The sequence below is a fragment of the Myotis daubentonii genome, chromosome 2 (genome assembly GCF_963259705.1).
Source record: "Myotis daubentonii chromosome 2, mMyoDau2.1, whole genome shotgun sequence".
In the NCBI taxonomy this organism is placed as follows: domain Eukaryota; kingdom Metazoa; phylum Chordata; class Mammalia; order Chiroptera; family Vespertilionidae; genus Myotis; species Myotis daubentonii.
In genome coordinates, this window is record NC_081841.1 from 219423880 (window position 1) to 219451226 (window position 27347).

Here is a 27347-nt window from a genome sequence, read left to right on the forward strand (position 1 = left end):
TCAAACTGTGTTCTTGTGATTCGCTCACTTATAAGTGTGAATATACTTTGTTGGTTAAAATTTTTTTTAAAAAGCATCATTATTGCTTTTAGTATTAAACAGCATTAACAAAAATTGGTCTTTAAAACATCAGAGAAGGAAATATTATAATAACCCATTACATTTTTTAATTGCAGTCGGACATCCCCCAAGGGATCCCGGATTGGAGAGGGTGCAGGCTAGGCTGAGGCCCCCCCCCATGCACAAATTTCATGCACTGGACCTCTAGTATTATAATAACCCATTACATTTTTTAATTTCAAAATAATTTTCTGAATAAGCAATTTTGAAAAGAATATGTACAAGTTGTGTTTGAAATGAGCTGAATCTTCAGCAAAATGATTACAGGCAATGAAAGAAAATAGTTCTGAAACAACTCCAATGTACTTACCTGGGAAGCCTGTGTCTAAACCCCATTCTCTTCTGTCATGAAATGAAGAAACACTGTGAGAAAGGCCTGTGTAAAAAGAAAAACACTGGGTTACCCTGGCCTAGAAATAAGTCTCCCTGGAGCGTAAGTCCAGGCGCTGGTGTCTTCCAGCCATGCGTTCCCTCATCCTGCTGCCTCTAGGCATGTTACAAGGTGAAACTCCTGCACATTTTGAACCCTGTCACTTGTTCCCAAGAGGCTACCGAGTGACAGGGCCCGCCCTTCCTCAGCTGCAGGGCTCCCAGCAGCAGTTCTGTGGACACTCGGGCCTGGGTCACGCTGTTTCCCTGGGGCCTCCTGTGCAGGGATGCCGAGCAGCTTCCTGGGTCTACACACTGGGGCCCGGAGCACCCCCCCCCCCACCGCAGTCTGGAAGCAAACATGTCTGCAGACATCGCCCAGTGACGCTGGGGGTCAGGGCAGGGGGCAGTCATGCCCACAGAGCCCACTCTCAGAGATGCACGTTGGAATATTTGAGTAATAGTTTTGGTTCCCTGGCATTTCCTTCGTAGGCAGTAAATGTGCTTGTTATTCTTGGCTTCACCTACCTGGTGCTGTTTTAGCAATCATTTCTGGGGGAAAAGTGGGAATTAACATTTCTGAGATCATTTTGCCCTTCTGCAAGGAACGGAAGTCAATTCCATAAATGAACAAGAGGCAAGCAAGTGGTTTTCAGTGTCCAGGGCAAGAAGTCAGTGTGTATAGAATCTCATTGTCCGTTGCGTTGAATAGGCAGATATGACCAGTTATCTACTTTGGCATTAAATTAGAAACTTATCTAAAACAATAACATAATTGAAAATGAATATTTAAAATATGTTCTAAGAGTCTACTAAACTCAGACTTGGATTAAATAATTTTGATTTTCTTTTAGTTAATTCATATATGTGATAAATTTAAAAAGTGACTTTTATTTTTAAAAATAAATAATTTATGCTGGTAATTCACTCTTTATTATGGCATTATTTTCAGCATTTACAATATAACATTTCAGAGGATTAGGCAAAATTAAATTAAAATTTAAAACTTAAAAGTTCCAATCAAACACGTCCAACATTAAACTGAAATCTGTCTCTGCCTCCAGGGTTCTCTGTCTGAGGCACGTCAGGTGGATGATGGGTGCCCTGTGGGCGCAAGGGTCCTGCCCTGACACCGTCACTGAAACATTAGGTAAAATGGTCTGCTGAGGTTCTGCAAACATTCACACGCTTCTATTCCTTAGGAGAACACTCATTGGGTTTCCCATATTCATGTATGATTCTCTACCAAAGGGTCATTTTAATATTTAATTTTATCACAGTGCATTGGATGATTATTCAAATCCAAAATCCTCTCCATTCTGCTACTGAGCCCAAATTGTGTTTTAAAAGGGTATTTTTAAGTAATTAGGGTATTCTTATTAAATGTGCAAATTTGCCCAGCAAGGACTGTTAGCGGAAGGAGACAGAACAACCACAGCTCATCTGTCATGCAACCACCGTGGTTGAGCAAGAAGGATGAACAGCGAGCCCGTTGGCATTTCAGGGGAAGAATAACTCAGCCACCGCCGATTCTAATAATGGCCCTGACCCTCTTTCCAAAGAAAGAAAAACTAATGGTCGTGTAGCCATTGGCCTTGACCACTGCCTTATGACACATTGATTCCTCCTGATGATTTGTTTTTTTAGGACAAAGAGATGACGGAGATGATGAATAATATGAAAAATATTTCCTTTTGAAACCCTTGAGACTATTACGCTAAATGAGATAAATCAGTCAGAAAAATACAAGAATCATATGATTCTACTCGTATGTGGGATATAAAACTGAAACTCAGAGAGACAGATAGCTAACTGTATGGTGGTTACCAGAGGGAAGCGGGTGGAGGTTGGAAAGGTTAAAGGAGGACAAACATATGGAGACAGAAGATGATTTGACTTTGGGTGGTGGGCAGACAATACAATACACAGATCATGTACCATAGAAATGTACAGCTGAAACCTATATGCCCCTATTAGCCAATGGTACCCCAATAAATTTAATTAAAAAATAAAATAATTACACACAAAATCTTTTAGTACATTTCCTATCTTACAAAACTGATAATTTGACCAAGTAATCATCCTTTTCCTTCATTTTATGAGATTACTCATAACAATATACATTTTTTTCAAATATAAAATATTACTTAAGCCAGACTTCTAAAGATAATGTATGTGCATTTTAAGAAAATTATAAATGTCACTTATTTTCTCTTTGAACATTAAGTTATTTCCTCCCTCTTCCCCCAAACATAGATTTATTGGACAACTAGCCAGAGTTGCCCATGGCCCTTTTTGGCCACTTTGTGAAAATGAAGTAGTGTGACCAAACCTTTCTTCAGTGGACTCTTGCCTATTCTTTTAGTTCTGATTATGAGTATTTGGCAAGAGTATATGCTTTTAAGTGAGAGGAAATTTTCCTTAATTCAACCATGTGCATTTCCCCGTGCATTGTCCCCATCATAAAACTATTAAATGAGTGTGAAATTGACATATGGCATAGCCATGAACTTGATTGTTGTTTAAAGGGACTGTTGATGTCGGACTAATTCCACCGCTGACTACAAAATTTCTAATACACGTCTATAGCAAATGTCTGTCTGAATTAACACAAAACCTCTGAGGAGAGGCAGAGGTCATTATTCTAGAACCTGAACAAAGTGGATTTGAACTGTGCAGGTCTGCGTATACACAGATGTTTTTCAGCAAATGCCTGTCCTGTTATCAGTCTGCGGTGTGCATTGTTCTGTGCCATTTCATAGGCAACTGGAGCACCCACAGAGTGTGGTGTCCGCTGGAGGGGCCCGGACCAATTCCCTGTGGACACTGAGGGAAAACTAACTTCTAGGGGAGTCAGGAGTTATACGTGGATTTTCCACTACACGGTGGTGGCTGTTCCTGACCCCCTTCCATGTTGTCAAGGGTCCACTGTATTCCCATTTTACAGAGTGAAGTGGTGTTCAAAGAAATGAAACCTAATGCTACGCAATTAAATAAGGTGTGTAGCCAAGATGGAAAACTGGGTCTTTTGACAAGTACTAGTAAAGCTTATTTTTCTTCCACACAAGTATAAGAACTAAAGTCTAGTAGGAATAAGTAAATTAATTGCTCAGTATCAAGCTATTTTTAAGCCTTTTGTCTGTGATAGCTTTCACCAATGATTGTTATGAGTTAAACTAGCGACCCAGTGCATGGATTCGTGCACATTGAAAGGAAATTAATTAGAAGGTGGCCAGCAGGGCGGGACTGGGTGAGATGGACTGGACACACACTGGAGCCAACTTCCTGCAGTTTTTCCCTGGCCAGCCACACCTGGGGTGGCACTGTGGCTTGAAAGGCATCTGTGGAGTGAGCGGGGTCCCTCCGGCAGGTGCGGTCCCTCGGCCTGGCCTGCGGGGATCGGTTTCACCGGCTCTCCAACATCCCCCGAGGGATCCCAGAGTGTAAGAGGGCACTCTGCAAAGTTGCTGTCGTACAGGGTGTGGAACACAAACCCAGTGTGCAGTAACCAGATTTGGGGCCGACAGTGCCCCAGCAACAACATAACCCACGGCCATGAAGGTGGAATCGTGTGACCCCGTGAGGAATCGGGCCCCCTCCTCTCTGGTTTCAGGGTGCATCACCCAAGAACCGCTGATGTCAAGTCACTGCAGCTTGGCAGCTCCGGCATTGACCGTCTGCCCCCTGGTGGTCAGTGTGCATCATAGCAACTGGTCGGATGGAGGGACATTTAGCATATTAGCCTTTTATATATAGAGATTAGCCTTTTATATATATAGATAGCACATTGAAGGCATGCGCTATGCAGAAATAAGAACAAAGTGTATAACAAACTGAGACGAGCAAATACTATGAACTGCCTGCCAATATGCTTAGACACGATTACTTAAATATGTTAACACATGGTTTGCGGGTAGTTTTTATCGCGCGCTCACAGGAGGCGCGGGCCATTTTTGCTAATATTTTGCGCAAATGGCAATGTTCGGTAAAATTACGATAACTTTAGTTTATGTATTTATACGTTACCCGCATTCTACCGCTAGTCTATAAAAAACGTATTAATACGTGTCCCGCGCTCTGCTACCAGTCAACGTAAAACGTATAAGTAAAACGTATAAATACATTTCCCGCATACAATGTGTTAAGTTATATATGTTCATTACTTAAAATTTAAAATATAGGAATATAGAAAGAACATAATAATTACCTCAATCCTGCAGTTAGGGGAATATGACTGTTGTTTTTGCTGCATTCTCTTTTACTCTTAAGACTGTATCGACACATGTGAAAAGATTTGTCAACCGATGATCCTAGGCATCAATCCCATGCCAGCAGGAATCCCCAGCTTGAGGTTTGGTGAAGAAGGAAACTTCATTCAGTGCAAACCAGCTCCACTGTGAGGCAGGGCCAGGTGGCCCTGAGGCCAGGCCACTCCCAGCGAGACAGCTCTGCTCTGGAATGGTCTGCTGTGCTCTGCTCTGCTCTGCTCCTTGCGGGTCTGCTCTGGCCCGTGCTGGGCTGCTCCACTCTGCATCTGATATCTCTCCCGTGTTTCAGCTCAGCCAGGGACATGCAGGCTTCAGTCTTCCATGGAAAGGGAAGGTGCGCTCTTAGAGCCTGAGGGGAGCTGGCCTCTATGGACAAAAGTCCCTGCCCCAGGTCCCTCTATGGCAGTGATGGCAAACCTTCTGAGCTCGGCGTGTCAGCATTTTGAAAAACCCTAACTTAACTCTGGTGCCGTGTCACATATAGAAATTTTTTGATATTTGCAACCATCGTAAAACAAAGATTTATATTTTTGATATTTATTTTATATATTTAAATGCCATTTAACTAAGAAAAATCAACCAAAAAAGTGAGTTCGCGTGTCACCTCTGACACGCGTGTCATAGGTTCGCCATCACTGCTCTATGGTCTGTCCTCATGCAAATGAGGACTCCAAATCCTTGATGTTTGATTGGTCCAAAAGGTACTATCCTGATTGGTCAGAATAGAGCCACTGTGTTTGGTCAGAACTGCACAGCTTCTATTGGTTGGTGGAAATAAGATCCTAGGAACTCCTGTGTAAGGGCTGGCTCAGCAGGCAGGAACACAGTGCAGGCAGGCAGTTGAGTGCTGGCTTCTCCCTGAAGTGCGGTTTGTGTGAGAGGCCCCTGGGAAGAAATGGCTGCTAGGCTCTGATTTTTAAAATTTGATCCCAGTTAGCCACCCCACCAGGAGCCCTTCTTAGTAGGTGTCTTTTTTTCTCAGGGTTCACAGAAAGTACTGCGTAATGAATATTATGTGTATGCATATACTGTGTATAAACTGGGTACTCTACGTTTGCATAGAATATACTCTTTTCATGTCTAAATTATAAATCTCTATTGTTATTTCATACTCTCCTGGCATTACTTTCTGTGCTAATTTCTTTTTATTCTACACATTATTTAATCAATTCTTTATTATTATCTGTATAGATATTTAAATTCACTATTATAAACAGCCTCATGATAAATTTGTACATACTAGTACATCTGGCAGAATATGCTAGTTATATTATAACTAGTATAATGTAACTATAATTATATTATAATTTCTGTTGGATGGAAGATTTAATTCCAAAGTGATTTTGCTGTCTAAAATGGAGCTTGTTTTAAGCCCCTTTGACTTGAAATAGCACATTTTTCTTGAATAGCTGTACAAATTTATATACTCTCCATGATTGGAAGGAATTTTACTTTTCTTCACTTTTGCCATCACTGAATATATATATAACTTATATTTAGTCTTTGTGAATATTCACTTCAAGTTCTTTTCCCACTTTGTACTGAAGTGCCTGTTTATTCTTTCTCATTAACATGTTCTTGCGATATTTTAAGATTATTAGTCCTTGCCCATCTTTCATGTGTATAGCAAATGGTTTTCTAACTTTACTGTTTGTCTTTTGCTTGCAGTGTTTTCTACCATACAGATAGTTTATATTTTACTATTATATTCACCCTTAGAGAGGCCTTTTTTCTGCCTAAGAATATAAATATGTACAATAACCTTTATTTTCTATAGTATTTTCCCATTTTTAATATTGTATTTTATTGTGAATTGTATGCTTATTATGATTATTTTTTTCTCCTGTTGATCTATTGGATATCTTAATGTTTTAATGTGTGTGTGTGTGTGTGTGTGTGTGTGTGTGTGTGTGAGCATATATATATATGTGAATTGTTCCCTCTGAAGTTCAACCAGAGACTGGGAGTTTGCTCACTATGACGTGAGCTGACCACAAGGAGGCAGTGAAGAACGAAGGAAGGCCCTGGTCAGCAGCCAGCAGCCAGAGAAGGGAGGCCCTGGCCGGCAGCCGGAAGGCCCTGATTAGCCCTGATAGCCAGCCAGGCCCAGGGACCCTACCTGTGCAAGAATTTAGTGCACCGGCCTCTAAAATAAATAAATAAATAAATATATATATATATATATATATATATATATATATATAGTTATTTCCCATTTCTAGATTTTAAAGTACAGACCTTATTTGCCTTAAAACTTCAACTGACACTTCATTGGAAGCCCCTCTCCACCACCACCCTTTCTTAGTATTCGGTACGTGTCTTTCCTGTGCTGTAGAACATGGGTGGTTATAGTGCGCCTGCTTTTGGTAGAGTGAACACTCATGCCTGTTTCATGTGAGGTTCTTGTGGTCAACTTGGGTCACAAGATGACTTTAATTCTGGCTGAGTTCTAGGGAAGAGAACCCAGGGACCCACCAAGCACACAGGGCCATGCGTGCAAGCGCGAGGCAAGCAGACAGAGGCCAGCCCTCTGTGACATGGCCCTTCAGGGAGCAGTGACCGCAGATACATTCGTGCACTTCAATGAGGCTTTTCTTCAGCAGCAGTCCTTTTCGATTCTGAAACATTTTTGATTCTTGCATTTTGTGTCATATTTGAGATTTCCTGAGACACATGTTTCATAAACATTTAATTAGGAAACTGTGTGAGGGTATGCTGTCACTTTCCTTGAAGCTAAGATCTTTTCTCCACCCCCATCCTCCATGTAGTCAATGGAATGAAATATAGTATAGCTGTATGGTATATCAAGAATCATCACATATATTCCAGAAGGTAATGGAGAAATATCAATATGCTCATAATGTAATATTTTATTATGCTCAATTCACACAATAAAGGGAGAAAGGGAAACCCCAAAATTCATAGCCAAGTTTATTATGTAGTAGGAAGGGACACATTTCATACTCCACTGCTGGGTAGACTCTGTACTGAATAGGAAACCTGCATTAGATTATGTTTCTCAAAATGTTGTATAAAGATTACCTACATCAGAATATCTTGGATAATTAAAAACAGTGGTGAAAAGTCTTTCAATTAGATAATATGCTGATATTTTAAAGCAAATTTCTTAATTTTCTTCTTCAAAAATTAGAAAGACAAAACTATTACTAGATAGAATGTAGTATCTTCATCCAAGATGTGCGACTGGGGATGTGGGAGGCGATTACCTGCATTGTTAACGGATGCGATGCCCAGTGTCCAAAGTATTCTATATCTAGACGCTAAAACTGGAATAATCAAGGCAATATAAAATAAACATTTCATGTTGTATTTCACCTTGCAGACAAAGTTAATGTACCAGTTTCCCTAATTTCAAAGTATAATTTAGAAAAAAAATGTATTTTTCTCAGGTACCGTAACTACTTGGTTGTACTATAGGATGCTCCACTTAATTGGATGCATTAATGTAGACAGTTACCTATCTATAAGCGGAATTAATGCTTTCTGGTCTCTTCCGTGTCTTTTTCATGCCAGACTAAACCTCAACGATTAATTTTTTTGAAATACTGGCGCGTCGGCCAATATGTAAACCTTACTGTGATGATGTTGTCGGAATCCCATTCTTCATGTGATTATTGATGCTAAAAGGGCTTCTGTAAGACTGATTTCAAGCATCCTGCTTAATTGCATTTTATCGGGGCCGATAATTAAAAATGAAGCAAAGCATGAGAGTGGATTTCAGTTTAATTTTATTTATGTTGGAAGTGAACACAACCTTGACTAAATTTCCAAACTTTTGAGTTACCCATTTATGTAAAAGAACTGTCAGTAAAACCAGCTCCTGCAGAGATTATTTTAAACACTATACCACACGACTTTTGTCTGAAAACCCAATATATATTTTATATTTTCACAGGGAGATGTAACTTCATGTTTATGGTGCTATTGATTCAAATGAAAAGTATGACTATGTTACCAGGGAAAGTTGTCTCATCCAGGAGCCAGGCATCCCATTGGAATGTGGATCCAGCCTGCATGCTGTGAAACCTACCGGTTTCCAGTGCGTCCGTTTCCACATCCCTCACTCCGATGGGCGATTGATCGTGCATGTTTCCCCGACAGGCGTACGCGGGCAAAGACCTGGAGGAGCAGCTGCGGGCGGTGTCCAGCGTGGACGAGCTCATGAGTGTGCTGTACCCGGAATACTGGAAAATGTACAAGTGCCAGCTACGGAAGGGAGGCTGGCAGCAAAGCCCAGGCCAGCCCGGCGCCGATCCGAGGACAGAAGACACTGTAAAATTTGCCGCCGCGCATTATAACGCGGAGATCTTGAAAAGTAAGTACGGGGACGAAGAGACACAAGAGGGTCCCAGAGCAACACAGGGGAGGGTGGCCAGCCCGTGCCTTGAATTTTAGCACCGGGACCGCCGAATGTTTTTAGGGCCAAGAGTAAAGGCAGTTTTCCAAAGGCACGTTTTTAGGATTTCACTTTGAGTGGTGAGGCTGATTTCTTGAAATAGAGGAGAGTGTATGCCTACCACACACTTGAATTTTCAAATATAGGTGATATCTCATTGCAGAATCTTAAAACATAAGGATATTTTACACAGCCTGTGAGTTTAACCAGGCAAACATTCTGTAGCTTACAAAATCATTGCACACGCATTTTCTTTCTGGTTTGGAGTTAGAAGTGTTTGATTCCTAACTGATTCCAGCTCACCTTTTCAAGTGCCACTTGTTGCCCTGTGGTCTCAGGGTCACTGGCTTCAGAGAGGGACTTCGCGGAAGCCCCCGAGGGACCACGCAGAGAGTGTCACCAAAATCAGGATGCTGCACAGCAGGGCGTAGTGTAAATGGGGGCATTGCTTTTCACAAGTAATTCCCTTCAGTCACTAGATATTAATTCCTGGAAAGGTTTGAGTTTGCAAAACATTTTCAGAACAAAACCAACCAACCAAACAAAATGGCTTCATGGTTGAGTCATGAATCGTGTATGTACTCTTTCCCCAAAGAACATGGTTTTAAGAGAAATGCGGGGGAAATGAGCTAGGACATTGGAGACGTACACGCTTTGTAACGCAGCATTTAATGAGTCAACGGGGCTAAAAGCAAAACGTGAAGTCACTGCAGGCGGAACTCTAAGAGAGAGCACTTTGCTGAGGAAACAGTTCAGGATCCGTGTTCCCAGTTGCAAATACCTTTGTATTTCAAGTAGCTGCCACCATGGCACTGCCCCAATGGCCACACAGCCTGCCTGACCGTCATTGTTGAAGGGAGTCCCACACGATAGCCATCGTCTCATTGACATCTCAGCTTAAAGGAGGAACCCAGCATTTCCTATTTGCTCGGAGCCCAGGGACGCCGTGCATGTCACAGCAGATGGGCGTGGCTACCTCTGCAGACCATGGGAACGTCTATATAGCAAATGTCCGTTTTCTTACTAAAACCAGACATTCGTGCTGTGGAATATCTGTGTCATTTTAAGGAAGCACATCTGCTTCAGCTGGTGACAGGGCTGTAGAAATGGGTTCTTTTAGAAAATATCCTTCGCCGCTGTTTCTCATGATACCGTGTTCCAGCTCACAGGGCAGTGCAGGCACCGTCAGTGATTTCTGTAAAGTTACCTATGAAACTTGAGTCTTAAAATCTGAGATCAAATGTAAGTGGCGCCCCGCTGCTGGGGGCGCCCCCTGGTGGCTCTGTGTAACCTCTGGCCTTCCCTATGACTCGCAGGTATTGATAATGAGTGGAGAAAGACTCAATGCATGCCACGTGAGGTGTGTGTAGATGTGGGGAAGGAGTTTGGAGCAGCCACAAACACCTTCTTTAAACCTCCATGTGTGTCCGTCTACAGATGTGGGGGCTGCTGCAACAGCGAGGGGCTTCAGTGCATGAACACCAGCACGGGCTACCTCAGCAAGACGGTAGGTGTCCCCGCCTCCACTCCCGCCCCATAAAGCCACCTAGTGCCATGCCGAGTGGCCTGTCTTTTCTTGGGGGGATAAAGTGAAGCTTTCAATATTTTGTGGTTTCGATGAGCATTTCACCAAGAAAGTGATGTTTTATGAACTCACGCAGTGGGATCAAAACCAAGTGAAGAAAATAAATACGCATATGAATGTGTGTGAGCATATACTCATGTCCACACACATGCACACTTGCACACACACATACATACACATGTGTGCACACATATGTGTACACACATACAAACACATAAACACACCTTAATCTTTGAGGATAAAAATTTTCATTTGACAATGAGTTACTTTTAAATCCTTTAATAAGTGTTGAAACTAAAAACCTTTTCTATCAAATAGAAATACTTATGCCAGTAGGATAGTCTCCAAAAAAGTTACTTTAAAAAAGATATTAATATTAAAATTTTGCTGGTTTTATAGTCAGCCAAACTCAATGAAAGTATTTTTGGCCTTCTGAGACTCTCGGGAAAAAAAGTCATTTTTTTAAAAAGAAAAGAAATATGGGTGTTGTAGGAATTAAAAGAAGTTTGTGGAATACATTTGCTAGTGTATATTTTTAAATAATTCAGTTGAGCAATATGACATATGTCCTAGGTTATACTGTTTATTATTATGGTGTTTTGTTTAAATCAAATAGCACTGTGGCAGATCTTTCAAAGGTATTGATATCCTAATTGCATTTTCCAAATACTGAAGGGTCATGTTTCTTTTAGCAATGGAATGACCTGGGATAGACTCAGAGATGAATTTTGAACATCTATTCCATCAAATTTGTCTATTCAGAGCTCATTAATCATCATTTTATAAAGGACTTGTTAGATTTAATTGTTAGATGAAATTTCACTTTCAAAGTGCTCATATTGTAAAGATGTAGAGTTGAATAATAATCATTGTAGTGTTGGGATTTCTTGTTTTGTTCACTCATTTCTTTAAATTCCCATTTTGTTTTTAATTCTTTATTGTTGAAAGTTTTACATAAATTCGTGTTTTATTGTTAATTTATTTTCTTGGTGAAAATCAGTTGCTAACCGACAATATCCAAAACTACTTTTTATTACTAATTTCTTCCATAAATTTTATTTTGCCTTGCTAATACAAAAAAAAATTTAAATGAATTTTCTTTTAAAAACGTCTCAACTTCTCTATCATACAATTTATTAAGTAGGACTTTCATATTTAAATTAAATACTACTTTCATATTTAAATATTTCGAAATATGTCTTCTTTAGATACGGATGCCCACATGTTTTGTATACTAGTTCCTGAGACAAGCTTTTTCTCCCAAAACCAAACTCATCCCAAACACCACCACCACCATACAAAGCACCCTGGTCTTCTAGCTTACCTCTCTCCTCATGTGACATCATTTCTAGTCCGAAACATAGGGTCCTTTCGGGCATCTTCATCATCACAAATCCAGTCCATCACCAAGTCAGATGTTAATTCCATCCCTCAAGTGTCTTGAACCCCCATATCCACCACCATCCCTATAGTCCCGAAGACTTCGACACTCTTTCCAACTAATGAAATAGCATTCTCTCTGCTCTCCTGCCTCTGTTTCCCCTTTCCCGATCCTTTCTTCACATTGGCCCAAAGTGTGGTATTTTAAAAATTGCACATTTGATGTGGGCAGTCTCAGGCATTCAGGCCTCTCAGGGACCTCCCATGGTGCTTGGTGTAAGCCCCAAATCTTTGCCTCAGCCTCGAATGTCTGCCTGTGCTGCCTTAGCAGCGGCATCTGCCCCTGGACCTCACCTTCTGTCTCCCAGTGCTCTAGGCTTTTTTCAGTTTCTGGGAACCCTCACTGCCCCAGAGCCTTTGCACATACCTTTAGATTATCCTGGCCTTCCAGTCCCCTCCTGGTTACGGGACTAGTTCTTCAGGCCTCAACTCCTCAAGTTTGACGTGGCACAAGGAAGTCCTCCTGGGAGATTTTTCTGATCTCCGTGAGATAAAAGGTCAGAAAGAGGCCCGACATTTCTTTTAACTGTTTTATAGTTTCTCATACTTTTCTTTGAAACACTTACTATAGCTTATAATCCTATAGTTATAATAATATAGTCACCATTAGTTGATTAATATCTATCTCCTCCACCACGGCAAAAGCGAGTCTGTTTTGTTCACTAGCGACCCAAGTGCCTACCGCAGATTAGTGAACAACCCCTTTAGAATCACATAAAAGCTATGGATCCTTCAGCGGGGAAACAATAATGAAGATACGGATACATCCACAGCATTTACCCCCAGTTTCCACACACACTCCCAGGTTCAGGAAGTTGGTTCTCTGATACATACGCGTTTCTGTTGAGCCAGATTTCCAAATTACTGCCTTCAAGATTAATCATAATAGAATAGCTGATTAACTCACCTGGGTAATTTTTAATGAATTGATTCCTTTGCCGAACTGAAGTGTATGCTCTAAATTTTAGCTCAACTTTTTAAAAATAACTGTTTCTTTAACCTATCAGGGAGAAAATTCTCCCCCTTCTTTTCATTCATAGTTACAATGAGCGAAAGTCAATTTTCCAGTCCTCTAACTACTGGTTTGGTAAATGCATGCCTACTTTACACATGGGCCAAATAGATAACAGGAGTCACTTAGGCAAAATCTAAATTCAGAAAACAGCACACAGCTCATTGTTAGTAAACAAGAGAAATACATACAGTCTTCAGTTAAGCATTCCTGTCACCCGTTTTTCCGTCACCACTTTCTATTTCCCTATGTTGTTCTCGTTGGGCCCCATATTTTCCTAACTGGTAAATAGAAGTATTTACTTACGGGTAGGTGTGTATTCAGGGCAGCCTACAACCAGGTAGGGGACCTCGGAGGGGTTGAGGCTTAGAAGGTAGAAGGCTTACGGGCCAAGTTAGAAGAGCATTTAGTGCTAAGATATGTGCAGATGAAATGGAATTTGGTCAGTAGCCTAGTACTTACATGTTTTTCTATAAGAAAATTGTCTACTTTATGTCATTTAGAATCAGCTCTCATTCTCTTTCATCTTCTTTCAGAGAACTTAGGATTCCTTCTGCTGTAATAGATTGATCGTGTTGATAATTTCACCTGCTTCCTCTCAGTCATCTGCTCATAGAGTCAGGATTTATCTATAAAATTTTAGAAGTCAATCTGGTGTTTCTTGTTGGTTTATGTTGTTTTTCAGTTTTATTTTGGCCTTTATTTCAAATATTTATTGCAGTCATATTTTTAAGTGCATATCATTATACTAACAGTATTTTTCATGTGAGCATGTGCATTTTAAAATATATATTTTTATTGATTTCAGAGAGGAAAGGACAGGGAGAGACAGAAGCATCAATGATGAGAGAAAATCATTGATCAGCTGCCTCCTGCATGCCCCCTATTGGGGATCAAACCTGCAACCTGGGCATGTGCCCTGACCAGGAATTGACCAGTGACCTCCTGGTTCATAGGCTGATGCTCAACCACTGAGACACACCGGCTGGGCTGGCATGACCATCTTTTAGATTTGCAGATTTTTAGAATTAAAAATTTTAGGTTGGTTGAAAAGAAGGTACTGGGTCCTCAGGGTTCTGCCCTAAGCTACCTTCTTTTCTGATTCCACACACACACCTTAGGTTTCCTCATCTATGCTTTCTCTTCCTGGTGACTCCTCCCCAGTCTTTATCCCCAGGTCACGGTCTCCTGGTTTCATACTTAACCCGTGGGCTGTCCCTCAGAAGGGTCACAGTCAATCTGTGTCACACTGAGGTTGTGACCTATACATTCTCCCCATCCCACCTCGCCCTCACAATTCAACAAGCAAGTAAATAAACCTTCTTTTTCCAGGAACGTCTGTCTCAGTAAATGACACTGTTCATCTAGCTGGCCATTCCTTTCACTAAAAGGCTAATCAAATATTCCTGCTAAATCTACCTTCCAAAATCTCTAGAATCACACCCTATACCTTTATTCTGCCGATCCCACTCTGGCAAAGGCCACGTTCATCAATCACCTAGACCAGTTGGTCAGCAAACTGCGGCTCACGAGCCACGTGCAGCTCTTTGGCCCCTTGAGTGTGGCTCTTCCACAAAATACCACGTGCGGGCACGCACATACAGTGCGATTGAAACTTCGTGGCCACACTCAAGGGGCCAAAGAGCCGCATGTGGCTCGAGAGCCGCAGTTTGCCGACCACTGACCTAGACCATTACACCTGGGCCAGCTTAATAACTGGTCTCAAACCCCCACTCTTTCTTCCCTCAAATCCATCTGCCACATGTTAACAGTGAGATTTTTCTTTTCTAAATGATATATCAGATACCACTCAACTCTTCAGGAACATTGCATTCAGCTGGTGCATTGATAAGCTGCTCTTTTCTGATTGGATGGCTCAGGCTAGCATCAGTTCTGATTGGTTGGTGCAAACATTCTAAGTTGTTAAATATTTTGAATGCCACTCACTCTTCTGTAGGTTAAATCCTTAAACATGGTTTCCAGGGCCCTTCATGATCTGGCTGCTACCTAAATCTATAGCCTCAATTGTCACTGCCTTTTCCCCAAAGACTACTTTCCACCAGCACCCAAATGCTTTGATTCCTTAAATCATATCAGCATCTCTGACCTCTAAGTCATTACAACACTGTGCCCTGTGTTCGAAACATGCCTCCTCCCACCATTCCCATATCCCTCTTATCTAGCTAATTGCTCCTCATCCTGAGACCTAAGACCACATGTCACTTCCAGGCCTGTGACAGCATCGTTTTGCCCGTATGTTAGCATCATTACCTTACCTATCTCTCAGATGGTTTATTCCCTAGGCTCTCAACTCCATGAAAGCAAAGCTAGTGTTTGGTTATTACCCCAGGGCAAAGTGCAGTCGTTGGCACATAGTAAACACTTGGCACTAAATCGAATGAATAAATAGAAGGGAACAGATTTGGGGTCCAAGTTAGAGTCTTGAGCATGCTGATTTTGAAGAATCTGAGTGGTATTTAGATGGAGGTATCAGGAAAAGACTGGGCATGTCATTCTAGAATTCTCCGGCAGTGATTGGATCGTCAGCTGCAGATTTGGGAGGAAACATCATGTTGATAAACATTGTTGGAAGCCCTGGTGTAGTTGGCACTAAGTGAATTCCTGGACCAGGAGAGAAGAGGGAAAGCCAGTATTCATCATTGGCCGCCCACCATTTCTTCCTTTGACATTGTAATTTCCTGTGCTTCTCCTGCGTAAAGAATCCCTCAGATTTTTTTTTTATTATAGCGAAAGGGGTAGTTTTATTTTGGATTTAATTGACCAGGTGTGGTGAAGCACCCACGATGTGTGGACCTGCACTAACGGAGCTTATAGTTTAGCAGGAAAATCAACAGTTATCAAGTGATGGAAAGTAGGCTCAGTGTTGGAAAGAGAAGTGCAGTGGTTTGTGCAAATGCGTATCCAGGAGGTTTACGGGCCACGGGAGAGCCAGGCATGGAGCCCCTGAGGGCAGTGTGTTCATTTGCATTTCATGTTTTACTGAGATTGCAGCTTGTAAAAGCTTGCACTCAGGTCACACCTTCTCCTGAGTTTATTTTATGATATTTTCAATGTCGTATAAATGGGAGCATGTGATGATTTCTTTCAAACATAAAAGCCAGTTTCCTACTGCTCTAATTTCTGAAGGGAAAAAGAAAAAGAGGCTTTGTTTTGTTAAAGGAGTTCCAGACACATCATTTAGCAATAAAAGTCACCAATTGGAATCCCATAAATTGTAAGGACAATGTACTGTAAGTCATGTAAGACCCACGTGTTCTGTGGAAACTTCATAGAAATTCTTTTATGGGGCTGGACGCAGGCATGTTATCAGAATGTGTGAGGAAGCCTGGTTAGTTGCAAAGTAAAACCATATGCATGACGCATTCCAGGGACCTAATCCGATAGCAGCTGCTCAGACCTCCCTGCTCAGATCTGAGGGCCTTTGGAAACGGAAGTTGATTGGATGGGTTTTTGACCTCTCTCATGAACATATGCTTTCAGTGGATTGTCTTATGAGAGGTTGTATATTTAAGAGGTGTAACCAAAAAGCAGAAAGTGAATTTTGCAGACCATCAATCATTTGATGACTGAAGTAGCAGTAGAAGAAAGTCATCTGCTTTCGAGCCAAACATTTGAATTGAAAAGCTATTTAAATACTGGTACTTACCTCATATGTTTTTCCTGAAGATGACAATGGAAAAGGACTTCTGAGGTCACGGGGTTTCCTTGGAAACTGGAGCCTCTTTGCCCTGTTCATTAGTGTCCATGGAGGAAGGCGGCTCCACCGGGAGCAGGTCTCCAGCTCATTCTGAACGACTCCAGCAGTACCTGTTCACATTCCGCATTGCCATCTTCTAAAGAAATGACTGCTTTCTTTTCTAATTATGTGATAAAGAGACAATAAAAGCAGGTGTGTTCACAAAAGCATTCCAGGTATATCTGAGTTACACTGGGCGTTTCATAAAATGTTCTTTCACCGCAATATTTTTTAAACCCAAGAAAAATGTGCAACTCTGGAATGAAACTCATAGGTGCCCATTTGTGCTGCAAACAGAGATAACTCTTCCATTAATGAAACAGAACTCTGTGGCTGCCCGGAAAATCAGCTTATTGCATTCATATGTATGCAACGAGTGGAATGTGGTTTGTTTTGAATTTTTAGCTAATTCATCTTTGGCATATACAGTTGTTGGAAATCAGGTTTGATCCAGATGTGGAGGAAGAACTCTCCACCTACACCAATACCAGTTATCAGAAGTCTCTTTAGGAATAGCAGCTGCCTAAAGAAAAAAAAAAATGAATGCATCTATTATAAGTCCACTATTTTTTCAACTCAAGGCACCGATCATGTCCACAAATTCTACTCAGTGTTTCTAAACCTCCTGGGTGGGTTTTTGTTATAATGGTAGCTCTGTGCATACATTTCATGTATAACAATATATTAAAATGAATGCGGAGCCAGATGTTGGAAGCCCTGGTAGGGTTGGTACTGAGTGAATTCCTGGACCAGGAGAGAAGAGGGAAAGCCAGTATGTGGTTGGTATGCTCAGTGGAAGTACTTAGAATAAACCCTCAATTTTCATCTTCTTCCATTTTTAGGGATTATTTCTTTAAATGTTATAGAGTGTTTTCCTCTGACTTTACAGTTATTAATCATATTCTTCAGGGACTGCAGATGTTTCCATAATTAATGGACGAAGGTGGGAATGTTTACATTAAATACGGTAGCGAGATATTCTGCTCTGAGGGGAAACTGGCTCTGTTTGGGGTGTAAAGAGGTTGTAGAGGAAGGCATTTTTCTGTTTCCTACTTGTACGCACACAGACATTCCTTTAGACTTTGGTTAATCCAGGACTTTTTCAGCAAGGAAGTCCTACACCTTGTTCTTGAATAGCTTGCCAGATAAGTAGGGTTAGGAACTGTTGCTTTACAACGGTTGCTATGCTGGGTAAACAAGCTATTGTTTCAAAAAGTGGCTTGATATGAAGTTCATTCTTGTTGGTGAGAATTGACTATTAAACATTCTTATTAAAAAATTCCAGTTGATAGCAATGGGGAGCCTCTCAGTTGGAAATGATCGCCACTTCCTTTTTTATTGCAGTTTTACAGCATATACTATTGTATTTCCCCCAATTTCCAGCCTTGTTTAAATGCCCCCTGGATATAAGTTCTTTTGATCTTCTTTAAAATGAGCAACTCTTTCAATAGGCATATACTGATGGCCAGCCTGAGTTTCCATGGTGACTTTCATTAGTACTGGAACCCTAAGTTAATTACAAGTTTATATCTTACTGTTCAAGAACAATTCACTTCACAGCATAAAACTGTCTTAGGAAAATCATCATGCTGAAAATATCAAATTATGATTGTCACCATCATCCATCAGTATAGACTAAGTGCCCATATATACATAGAATTATTAGCTAATGCTGAACCTAATACGCGAATCTTGCATTCTATGAGCATAAATCTAAAATAGAAAACACTACTGTGTACACATTGAAGCACAAAATAGTCTGACAATAGTATAAGGATTCTTATTTTATTAAAATATAAAGGATCCATTATTGCCTCAAACACTCCGGTGTATGGCTAGAACTGACTCTTTCGAGAGTAAATTACAGGTCCTGCGTTGATTCAGATCTTCATATAATGGCCAGCATGCATTTCCATAAGACAGGTAAACTGAGGTTCTTGCTCACTAACAGCATTTGTGGTAAACGAGTTGATATTTTGATAATTCTAACATAGAATCATAATATATGTAAAGTTTTCTCTAGTTCCCTCCCTTTGTTTGTTGGGCTTCTTAAGAATTGCATGGAGGCAAGACTTGTAGACTGACAGCTGTTAGCTTGACAGTCCAGTAAGGCACCTGGCACTTGGCATCTTCTAGGTTCTCAATAAACAGTTATTGAAAATGAAACAAGGAACGATTTTAAAGAGAAACTTAGTAATGTGTAATCCCTCTACCAAAGATTCAGCTCAATCTTGAAGAAGAATGGGGAGGATGAGGGGAAATCAAACAGCCCAACAATGAAATCACCGCTGTATTATCCCTATTTTAGAGAGAAATGGAGGCTCAGGGCAGTTGGGCGGTTTTGCCAAGGCCCAGGAGTGCCAGACTGCACGTGCAGGCTCCGCCTACCGCCTGCCTGCCCTTGAGGTGATGTTTTTGGTTGTTCATGCATCCCTAGTGGAAAAGGGAAGCTTCCAGGTATTTTAAAAGTGCACTGACTTATTTTAGGAGCGGGACCTGTGAGTTTATAATGTGATTCTAATTATTACTATTTTTAGTTCAAAAAAGTTTACATTTTTAAGTACCTATTATCTGACTAGGGAAAAAGGTATATGGACATTCTTAGTAACATAGGGATTACATAGAGCTATATGAAATTCACAACTTGTTCTGTAAAGAAAACAAGTTACTGTACTTATTAGAAAGGTAGTAGAAATAGTTAATCACTGTACATGAGAAAATGTCAATCAATGTATGCACCGTAAGAGTAGCGGGGAATAAAATAGAGGGAAGAGGCCCCTTCTCTATACACCAGCCCGCGGAGGCCAAATTAGCCAAATCACCCCCAGCACACTCTCAGGTGTTCCCAACTTTTCTGAAATTGATAAATGAATAAAACTCCATGAGTAAGACTTTTTCTCCTTTTTCTATTGGTCAGAGACATCCTTCTCTGGACCCTTATGTGTTTCCCACACTGGGACACTCAGGTAGAGAGTTGAACTACTGGAGAAACTCAGGTCAAAATTTGAAGGTAGAAGAAGTGTTTCAAGAAAATATCTTTTCTAACTTTAATTTTTGACCTATTTATTCCTTTTGATGAAATTAACTAATTCCAGCTGGCCAGTTGCCTACTTAGACTCAAACAAGAGGAATGAAACATCAATAATTACATTTTTTTTTCTGTTGTTTAAATGGCTAAACTATGAGTAGATTTTTCTCCCAAGCTGTCCTGTAATTTGAAGGCATAAGATTTCTTCAAGTTTAAGAAAAAAATAAAAAAACAAACTTCTCTAAACGGTCACTTTTTTTACTGCCTCCTTACCTGTCCCTTTATCCTTGTAGCGGGTCTGCCAACACAGGCCTCTTCTGCTCTTTGAAAGTGTAGAGCCAGTCTTATTTTTCCAAGAAGATGCTTTCTTCCTGGTCATTTAACTGGTCTTCATCTCTCTGGAACATTCTTCATTGCCCCAGTTCCTGAATACACACTTGGTGCCTTTGGGCATATCCTGACTGTGGACATTACCCACTGGGAGTGGCTGAAGTGGCCTGAGATCGCTGATAATGGTCTCTGAGCTCTTTTTGGGGGAGGCACGTGGGGTGGGTCTGAAGTGGCCACCATCACTGAGAGCAGGAAGCGTGCCCCTGAGGTCCAGGGGTGGGGAAACCTCCTTAACTCCTCCGCAATAGCCCTTATCTCAGGCAGGGCCTTAGCCTTCCCTCTCAGGCTCTGTCCTGCCTTGTGTCACTTGAGACGATGACAGATCCTGCAAGAATGACATGCAGTCTGTCAGGGAAAGTGTCCCTTGTGGCCAGAGCCATCTGAGCCCCTTCCCTCCAGTCCTGTGGGGCCCCTCTTGTCTCCCCATCCCTATCGCTGCTCCTGTCCTCACGCCTGGCCCTGCCACAGCCCTTAGAGCCACTCTGGTGCCCAGCTGTCCCTGCTCCCCCCTGACGTCCTTGATTTCTTTCCCAGAGACACTGGAGCCTGTGACCACACATGCCTTTTTGAAGCCCTCCTCTCATTCTGTGCCTTCCCTGGACTTAACACCCGCCTGGTGTTCTGCCTGTCGCACCTCTTCCCAGGCTAGGGAACCGCTCACCTGCCTCTGTTCACCCTGAAATGTTCCTGCCCCAGCTTTCTGGTTTTAGACACTTTTTATCTCATCAGGTCACCGTATCGATGCCCAGCCTTCGATTCCGATGTTAATACGGATGATTTTTCAATGGCTCTCCAAGCTCCAGGCACAAACATCTACCCGCCTACTAGACGCACAATCGAGGCTTTTGCGAGCTGACCTGCACACCTCTCTCCTGTTCCCACTGTTGCGAGTTCTAACAAGTCCTTTGTAAAAATTACATATGCACCATATTAAAATGGCCTCGTTTCTAAGCCACTTCATGTTGCCTTTGTCACTCTGGTTATTAAGGTAGGGCCCGCAGATGTCATGCAAGTAGAAAAACTGTAGCATTTGTAGACACTGCAGAATTATCTTTCTTTAAATAGTTACACGTAGCACGAAGGGTTTCTGCCAGTGACATGTCACCTAATCAAAGGTTTCAGCCCAACTGCATACACCCATGTCTCTTAGAGAAGAAACTGGTCAAAACCGTCATGCTGGGACACGTTGAGGCCCTATGTTGGAATTATCGATGGAGAATGGACAGTATTCTGGGGAATATCTAGAAGCCTGAGAACATATGCAAATAATTAAACACCCACATCTATACAGCACTCAGTACATAGAGCACATTCATGTTTCAGCCTATATAATTTCATAACAGTCTCATGAAGTAATGGGCCAATATCATCCTCATTTTACTGGTTTTTAAGGAAACAAACAGCTTTGAAAAGTTAGATGGCATTTCCAAGTTCACACAACTCACAAGCACGGTCGCTAATAAAAGTATCCTGTCTGGGTGTGATCTGTGCCCATTCCTCCTGAGGCACTTATGCTAAGAAAATAGCTGCAATTGGAAATGAATGCATTTCAAGTGAAGAAAATATGCTTCTTATAATTGAGATATCTCTTCATTTCATTCTTCAAAAGCCCTTTTAATACATCTCTCCGAAGTATGAACAAAAGGGCAACTAATTCTGCTCCCTCGACCTTTTCAATGATCTTCAACTGTTGGTATGAAATCGCAGCGAGGCGCCAATTCACGAGTCTCTGGAGTATGTCATGCTCTTCACGCTGCCCAGATTGCCATAAAAGTCCCACACCACACGTGGGTCCCTGCAGCTGAGTTACTGCGCGCTGATCTTATCGAGCAGACAATGGACAGGGTTTTACTTTGCCATTGGTACTGAAGATCATCTAGATTCTCAGAGCCTTAGGAATTTAAATCCGCTTGGCTTTACTTAATGTTTTAAAGCTCTATTTCGGCAGAAGGAAGAGAACTGGAGTTCTCCACAAACAAGGCATTCTGAAGGAGACTTCAGTCAAGCTAAATGTTGAGATCTAACCCACAGTCACGTAAAATGCTCTGCCTTTCTCTAAGATTATTTTTTTTCCTGATACCTTTGTCAAAACAGCAGAAACAGAGCTTTAGCTGTTAAATCATGAATGTGTTTTTTTTTTCTTTTAAGCATAATAAGTTTATAAGAGATCTCAATACAGGTAAAACTACCCTGAGGTAGAAATTTGATTTGGAATGAAAACCAGCTTTTCATCTATGTGGTTTTTGTCTGTGTATTCAGTTTATATACAATAGGACTTAACCAAACGTTTTGAGGTGGCCAATAGCTTTGCTCTTACATCACAGTGAAATGTACATCGGTGCCCCTTTCTTACCCTTTAAAACAATCTAGGTCTCCCAGCCTGTATGGCTCAGTGGTTGAGCATCGTTGACCCATGAATCAGGAGGTCATGGTTCGATTCTTGGTCAGGGCACATGCCCTCTCCCTTCCTCTCTGGAATCAATTAATATATATAATAATTTAGGTCTCTGAAACAGTTCTTCTCCTTGAACACATTGGTCTACTACATCTCTGCTCTATAATCATTAGTTGATTATCAAAATCCTAATATGTTTTGTACTAGTGACATGAGATAAGCATAGGACCTATTGATTAATTGACAAAGGATATTGATGTTCTGCCTATGTTATGCAGCTCTCTACCTGTTCACGAAGAGTTCATCTCACTCTTTGTGGACTCCAACATTTACCATAACATGCTGTACAGCATCTACATAATTGTTTCTCTTTTTGTCCCTTCTTTGTAGTTGTTTGAAATTACAGTGCCTCTCTCTCAAGGCCCCAAACCAGTCACAGTCAGTTTTGCTAATCACACTTCCTGCCGGTGCATGTCCAAGCTGGATGTTTACAGACAAGTCCACTCAATTATTAGACGCTCCCTGCCAGCAACACTGCCACAGTGAGTATGAATCAAGTTTACCTTCTCTGCCTCCTCTTCTAAGGGAAAATTGTGTTCGAGTAAATAGTTTATTAAAAGCCGTTTTGTGGAGTTTTCTATAGCATTCTTTGCATGGAAATACAAAAGAAGGCAAACGTAATAGTGTGCCTGGAAAATGAAATTAAGCTGAAACAGGGAAGCCCACTTGATAGACACAGTAGCTCACAAAACAAAAGAAGTATTTCTGTGGAATCACACACATCCTGCTCATATCCAACTAGCCATAATTTAGTTACAGCACCCATAAAGTTAGGTGGGCCAGCTCATAATCGGTGTTCAAGCCCAAAACAATTAAGTCTTAATGAGATTTTGGTCCAAAACAAAAAAATAAATTATCTTTTGCCTGTGAGCATCCAGTTGCTTTTCTTCACTCTCAATTATTTCTCCTCCATATATCTCTCCCTATTTCTATTTCAGCAAGAATTGAATATTGATTAATTACTTGAAAAGAATTTTCTCTTACTCTTACTTCAAAACAACATTGAAACTGACACGTGTTATTCAGATTCCCTTCCCACCCTACTTTTTTGGTTTGGTAAGTGGTAGCATATGCGTCATGTGATCAGACAGAAGGACCCGGATGGAGTGTCAAGCACGGACCCCCACCCCCAGGAGGGTGTAAGGAGCCATTAAGCAATGCCGCCTGAGATATGGCAGCGCCCGTTTCTGCCCCAAACAAGGATGCAGCTCTTCGTGCGTTAGGACATATGGAGTGTGCATCTGAACAAAACCGCAAGTCCAGCATGTGTAACACAAGTATGCACAAATTGATGGGCAAAGTGTGTATTACTTTTGAAAAGAAAACCAAGCTTGCATGTTGGGGGATTGGCCATAAATGTGATGCGCCGGTGGCAGGTTCCCCACCAGATCTCTCTGAGCTCCTGTCCTCTGAGAGCAGGTAGGAGCCTTATCTTCCCGGGGACTTTAGGGAAATCGTGAGGAGAGCCTAACTGGAGTGACAGAGACCTGTCCTTTGTGGCCTGAGAAAGAAGAGGCCTCTGGGCTCTGGGAGTACCTTCGTGCCGATGCCGGCAGACACCACTCCTGGAGCTGCTGGAGCTGGGAGTCCATCCTCGCGGCTCTGAGAGTCTGTGCGCCTGCCTCCCTGGCTGCTCATCCATTCCCAGCGCTTCAGTCATCATCTCTGTGAGGAGGGTACAAATTACAGTTCAAGTCCTGATCGTACCATTGACTTAAAATATTTTATCTAAATCTATCTTATATTGCCATGTTTATAATTCTGTGAGCTATCATGGACACAAATCTAAGCTTTATTAGATGTCTTTAGTCCAGTGGTTCTCAACCTTCTGGCCCTTTAAAGACAGTTCCTCATGTTGTGACCCAACCATAAAATTATTTTCGTTGCTACTTCATAACTGTAATGTTGCTACTGTTATGAATTGTCATGTAAATATCTGATATGCAGGATGGTCTTAGGTGACCCCTGTGAAAGGGTCATTCGACCACCAAAGGGGTCGTGACCCACAGGTTGAGAACCGCTGCTTTAGTCTATATTATTCATCACAATGTTCTTAGAGACCTTGCACTCACACAGTGGCCATGAATTACTTCTTTTCCTTATATCTCACCCAAACACTATTGATTATTGGGGGAAGGGAGGAATATCTGCTCCAACCTACATTCATCCCCATCACTGCCATCCTCACCCAGTTCGTTCTGCATGGATTTAACGCAGTGGTGTTAGTACCGATTTTCTTGTAGCAGATATGTCTCCAGCTCCTGGATCGTGTGACAGGTAAGCTTTAAAGGCACCATGTCATTCATCGGACCAGGAACTGGCAGCAACTTTTAGAGCCTCACGAACTGAGCTCAGGTTTTCCCCTCCAGTCTGGCATCCTTCCTTCTGTGTCCCACTGCTCACACATCTGCGCCTCACCAAGTCTGACTCTCTGATCACCACCCTCACTTCCTGCTCTGCATCTCCTTTCCATTCTGGCCTGGTCCTTTCTCTGCTGCCTTCCTGGCGCCTCATCCCCTCCTCAGATTCAGGGGAAGGCCTTTCTGCTGCACTCATCTCCTCCAAATACCGCGGCCACCTTTGCTGCTTGCAAACCCGCGGCGATGACTGCATTTACTTGGCCCTCACCTGCCTGGGTTTCTAGGGTCTGTCCATGAGGCAAGGACTGGACTGTGAGAGGCAGGTTTGTATCCTCCATAGTATCCAGCTAACAACACTGAAGAGTAATCGAGCCGTCACTATACTTTCAGCCCTGTGAGTACATTGTCTGTCTCAGTAACCACCAAAGTCAGCTATGACATTGTAGGTAGCATTAGCCTTACCCTACAGGTGAAGCCGATTTGTGGGCTAAACAATACACTACACTATCAACAAGTGCTTGTTAAATAAAACAGCCTCCTTATCTCTATCCCATATCATCTGCATATTTTACTCATGTTTTCATCATTTCGCACTCACTAGTTGTTTGAGGCGAGAAGAGACAAAAAGAGCGAAGAGACCTTGGGCCTGAGAGTAAGCCCATGGCAGCTTGAACGCAGGCCCACCACTCATGAGCTTGTGCGACTGGGTATTTCGTGTCTCTGACCCTCAGTTTGCTTCTCTATAAAGTGTCAAAATGTAAAGGGAATGGAATGAACTACTGAGTAGGTGCAGGGCACTGATGCTGCTCACATAGCTGCAGCCGCATGTGGCCTGAGAGGCGCACAGGAGTGCGTACATCTCACCAAGGACGAACTTTTCCTTCAAGTGAACCACTTGAGATTCATGCAGGGGTGTTATATTTACATGGTATATTATAGAAAGAACAGCCTGGTGGTAATGTAGTTGGCGGATTAGAGGAGCAAACAGGAGGTGAGAAAATTGGAGAGGAAGCTTCTGAAATAATCCATCAGCGAAATAATAAGGGTGGGAACTGAGGCAGTGGAGACGGGATGGAAAGAGAAGAGGTGGGAAGACAATGGAAACAGAAGAAAGTAGGGCTTAGGAACTAGGTGTGTGGCATAACAGAAGTTTCACTGATAATATTTAAAAAGACGGGAAGGCGGGTTTGAAAAGAGTTTAGTTTTTATGTGCGTAGTGTGAGTTTTTGCAATATCTGAAAGAAATTAAAGTGGCCATTCCGCAGGCAGTTGGATGTGGGGGTGGGGCGAGGTTGCTCATTTGGTGGCTACCAGCATATCATTGGTAGTGAGAGCAATTGGAAGAGACAAACCCAACCAGGGAAATACAGGACGTAGCAGAGAAAATAAAACCGTGGGAACATCAATATTTAGAAACTGTTGGAGAAACGATGGTCTGTGCAGGAGACTGAGAAAGAGCAGGCAGAAAACTGAGGGGTAAAAACTGAGAGAAAGATGTTACAAAATTCCAAAGATCTTACAAAAAGCCGACAGAGTTCAAGGAAAGAGGAAGTGGTGAGAGGATCAGCTGTTAGGGGGAAAAAAGCCCAGGAGTGGCCAGGACTGACTCATTAGCTGAAGGACTTGGAACGAAGGTAACCTTGTCATTTACTGATAATCTAGCACCCACGCGGCACAGAGAGTATGTGAGGAAGTAGGAGAGAAAGTGAGAGAGGAGGGACTGATTCCCAACTAGATACGAAAGGCAGAATCATCAGCGTTAAGTAACTTTCTCCAACATCCCACAACCGAAAAGGAGCACTTCAGAGATGCAGACTAAAGTTGGAGTCAGTTCATTCCTTAGGGTTTGCAGTCATGACTGCATTTTTAACTTATTTAAGTTAAAAAAACTCAAACACTTATTACAGAACAACAGAAACAAAAATGACCTATTCCTCCTCCCCAATTTAAAATTTAACAAATACTTCCTTCGTATTTACTTACGATATGACCCAACGGTCCAAGTCACCATTCCTTGTCCCCCATGCGCAGAGGTACTCACTCCTCTGAAACTGTGTTATTTCCACTCATGCTTTTCTGTTTTTATGGCATACTAGAGACCCAGTGCACAGATTCGTGCACTGGTGGGGTCCCTCAGCCTGGCCTT

The 27347-nt window shown here is 41.9% G+C and overlaps 1 protein-coding gene across 1 annotated transcript in view; it reads left to right on the forward strand.

Moving 5' to 3' along the window:
* Nucleotides 1-27347, forward strand: part of VEGFC (vascular endothelial growth factor C) — an 83844-nt gene that overhangs the window by 47912 nt on the left and 8585 nt on the right. The window contains exons 2-4 of the mRNA XM_059685795.1: nt 8880-9093; nt 10491-10681; nt 23172-23323. Of these exons, the coding sequence (XP_059541778.1) occupies nt 8880-9093; nt 10491-10681; nt 23172-23323 (557 nt within the window). The remainder of the gene's footprint in view (nt 1-8879; nt 9094-10490; nt 10682-23171; nt 23324-27347) is intronic.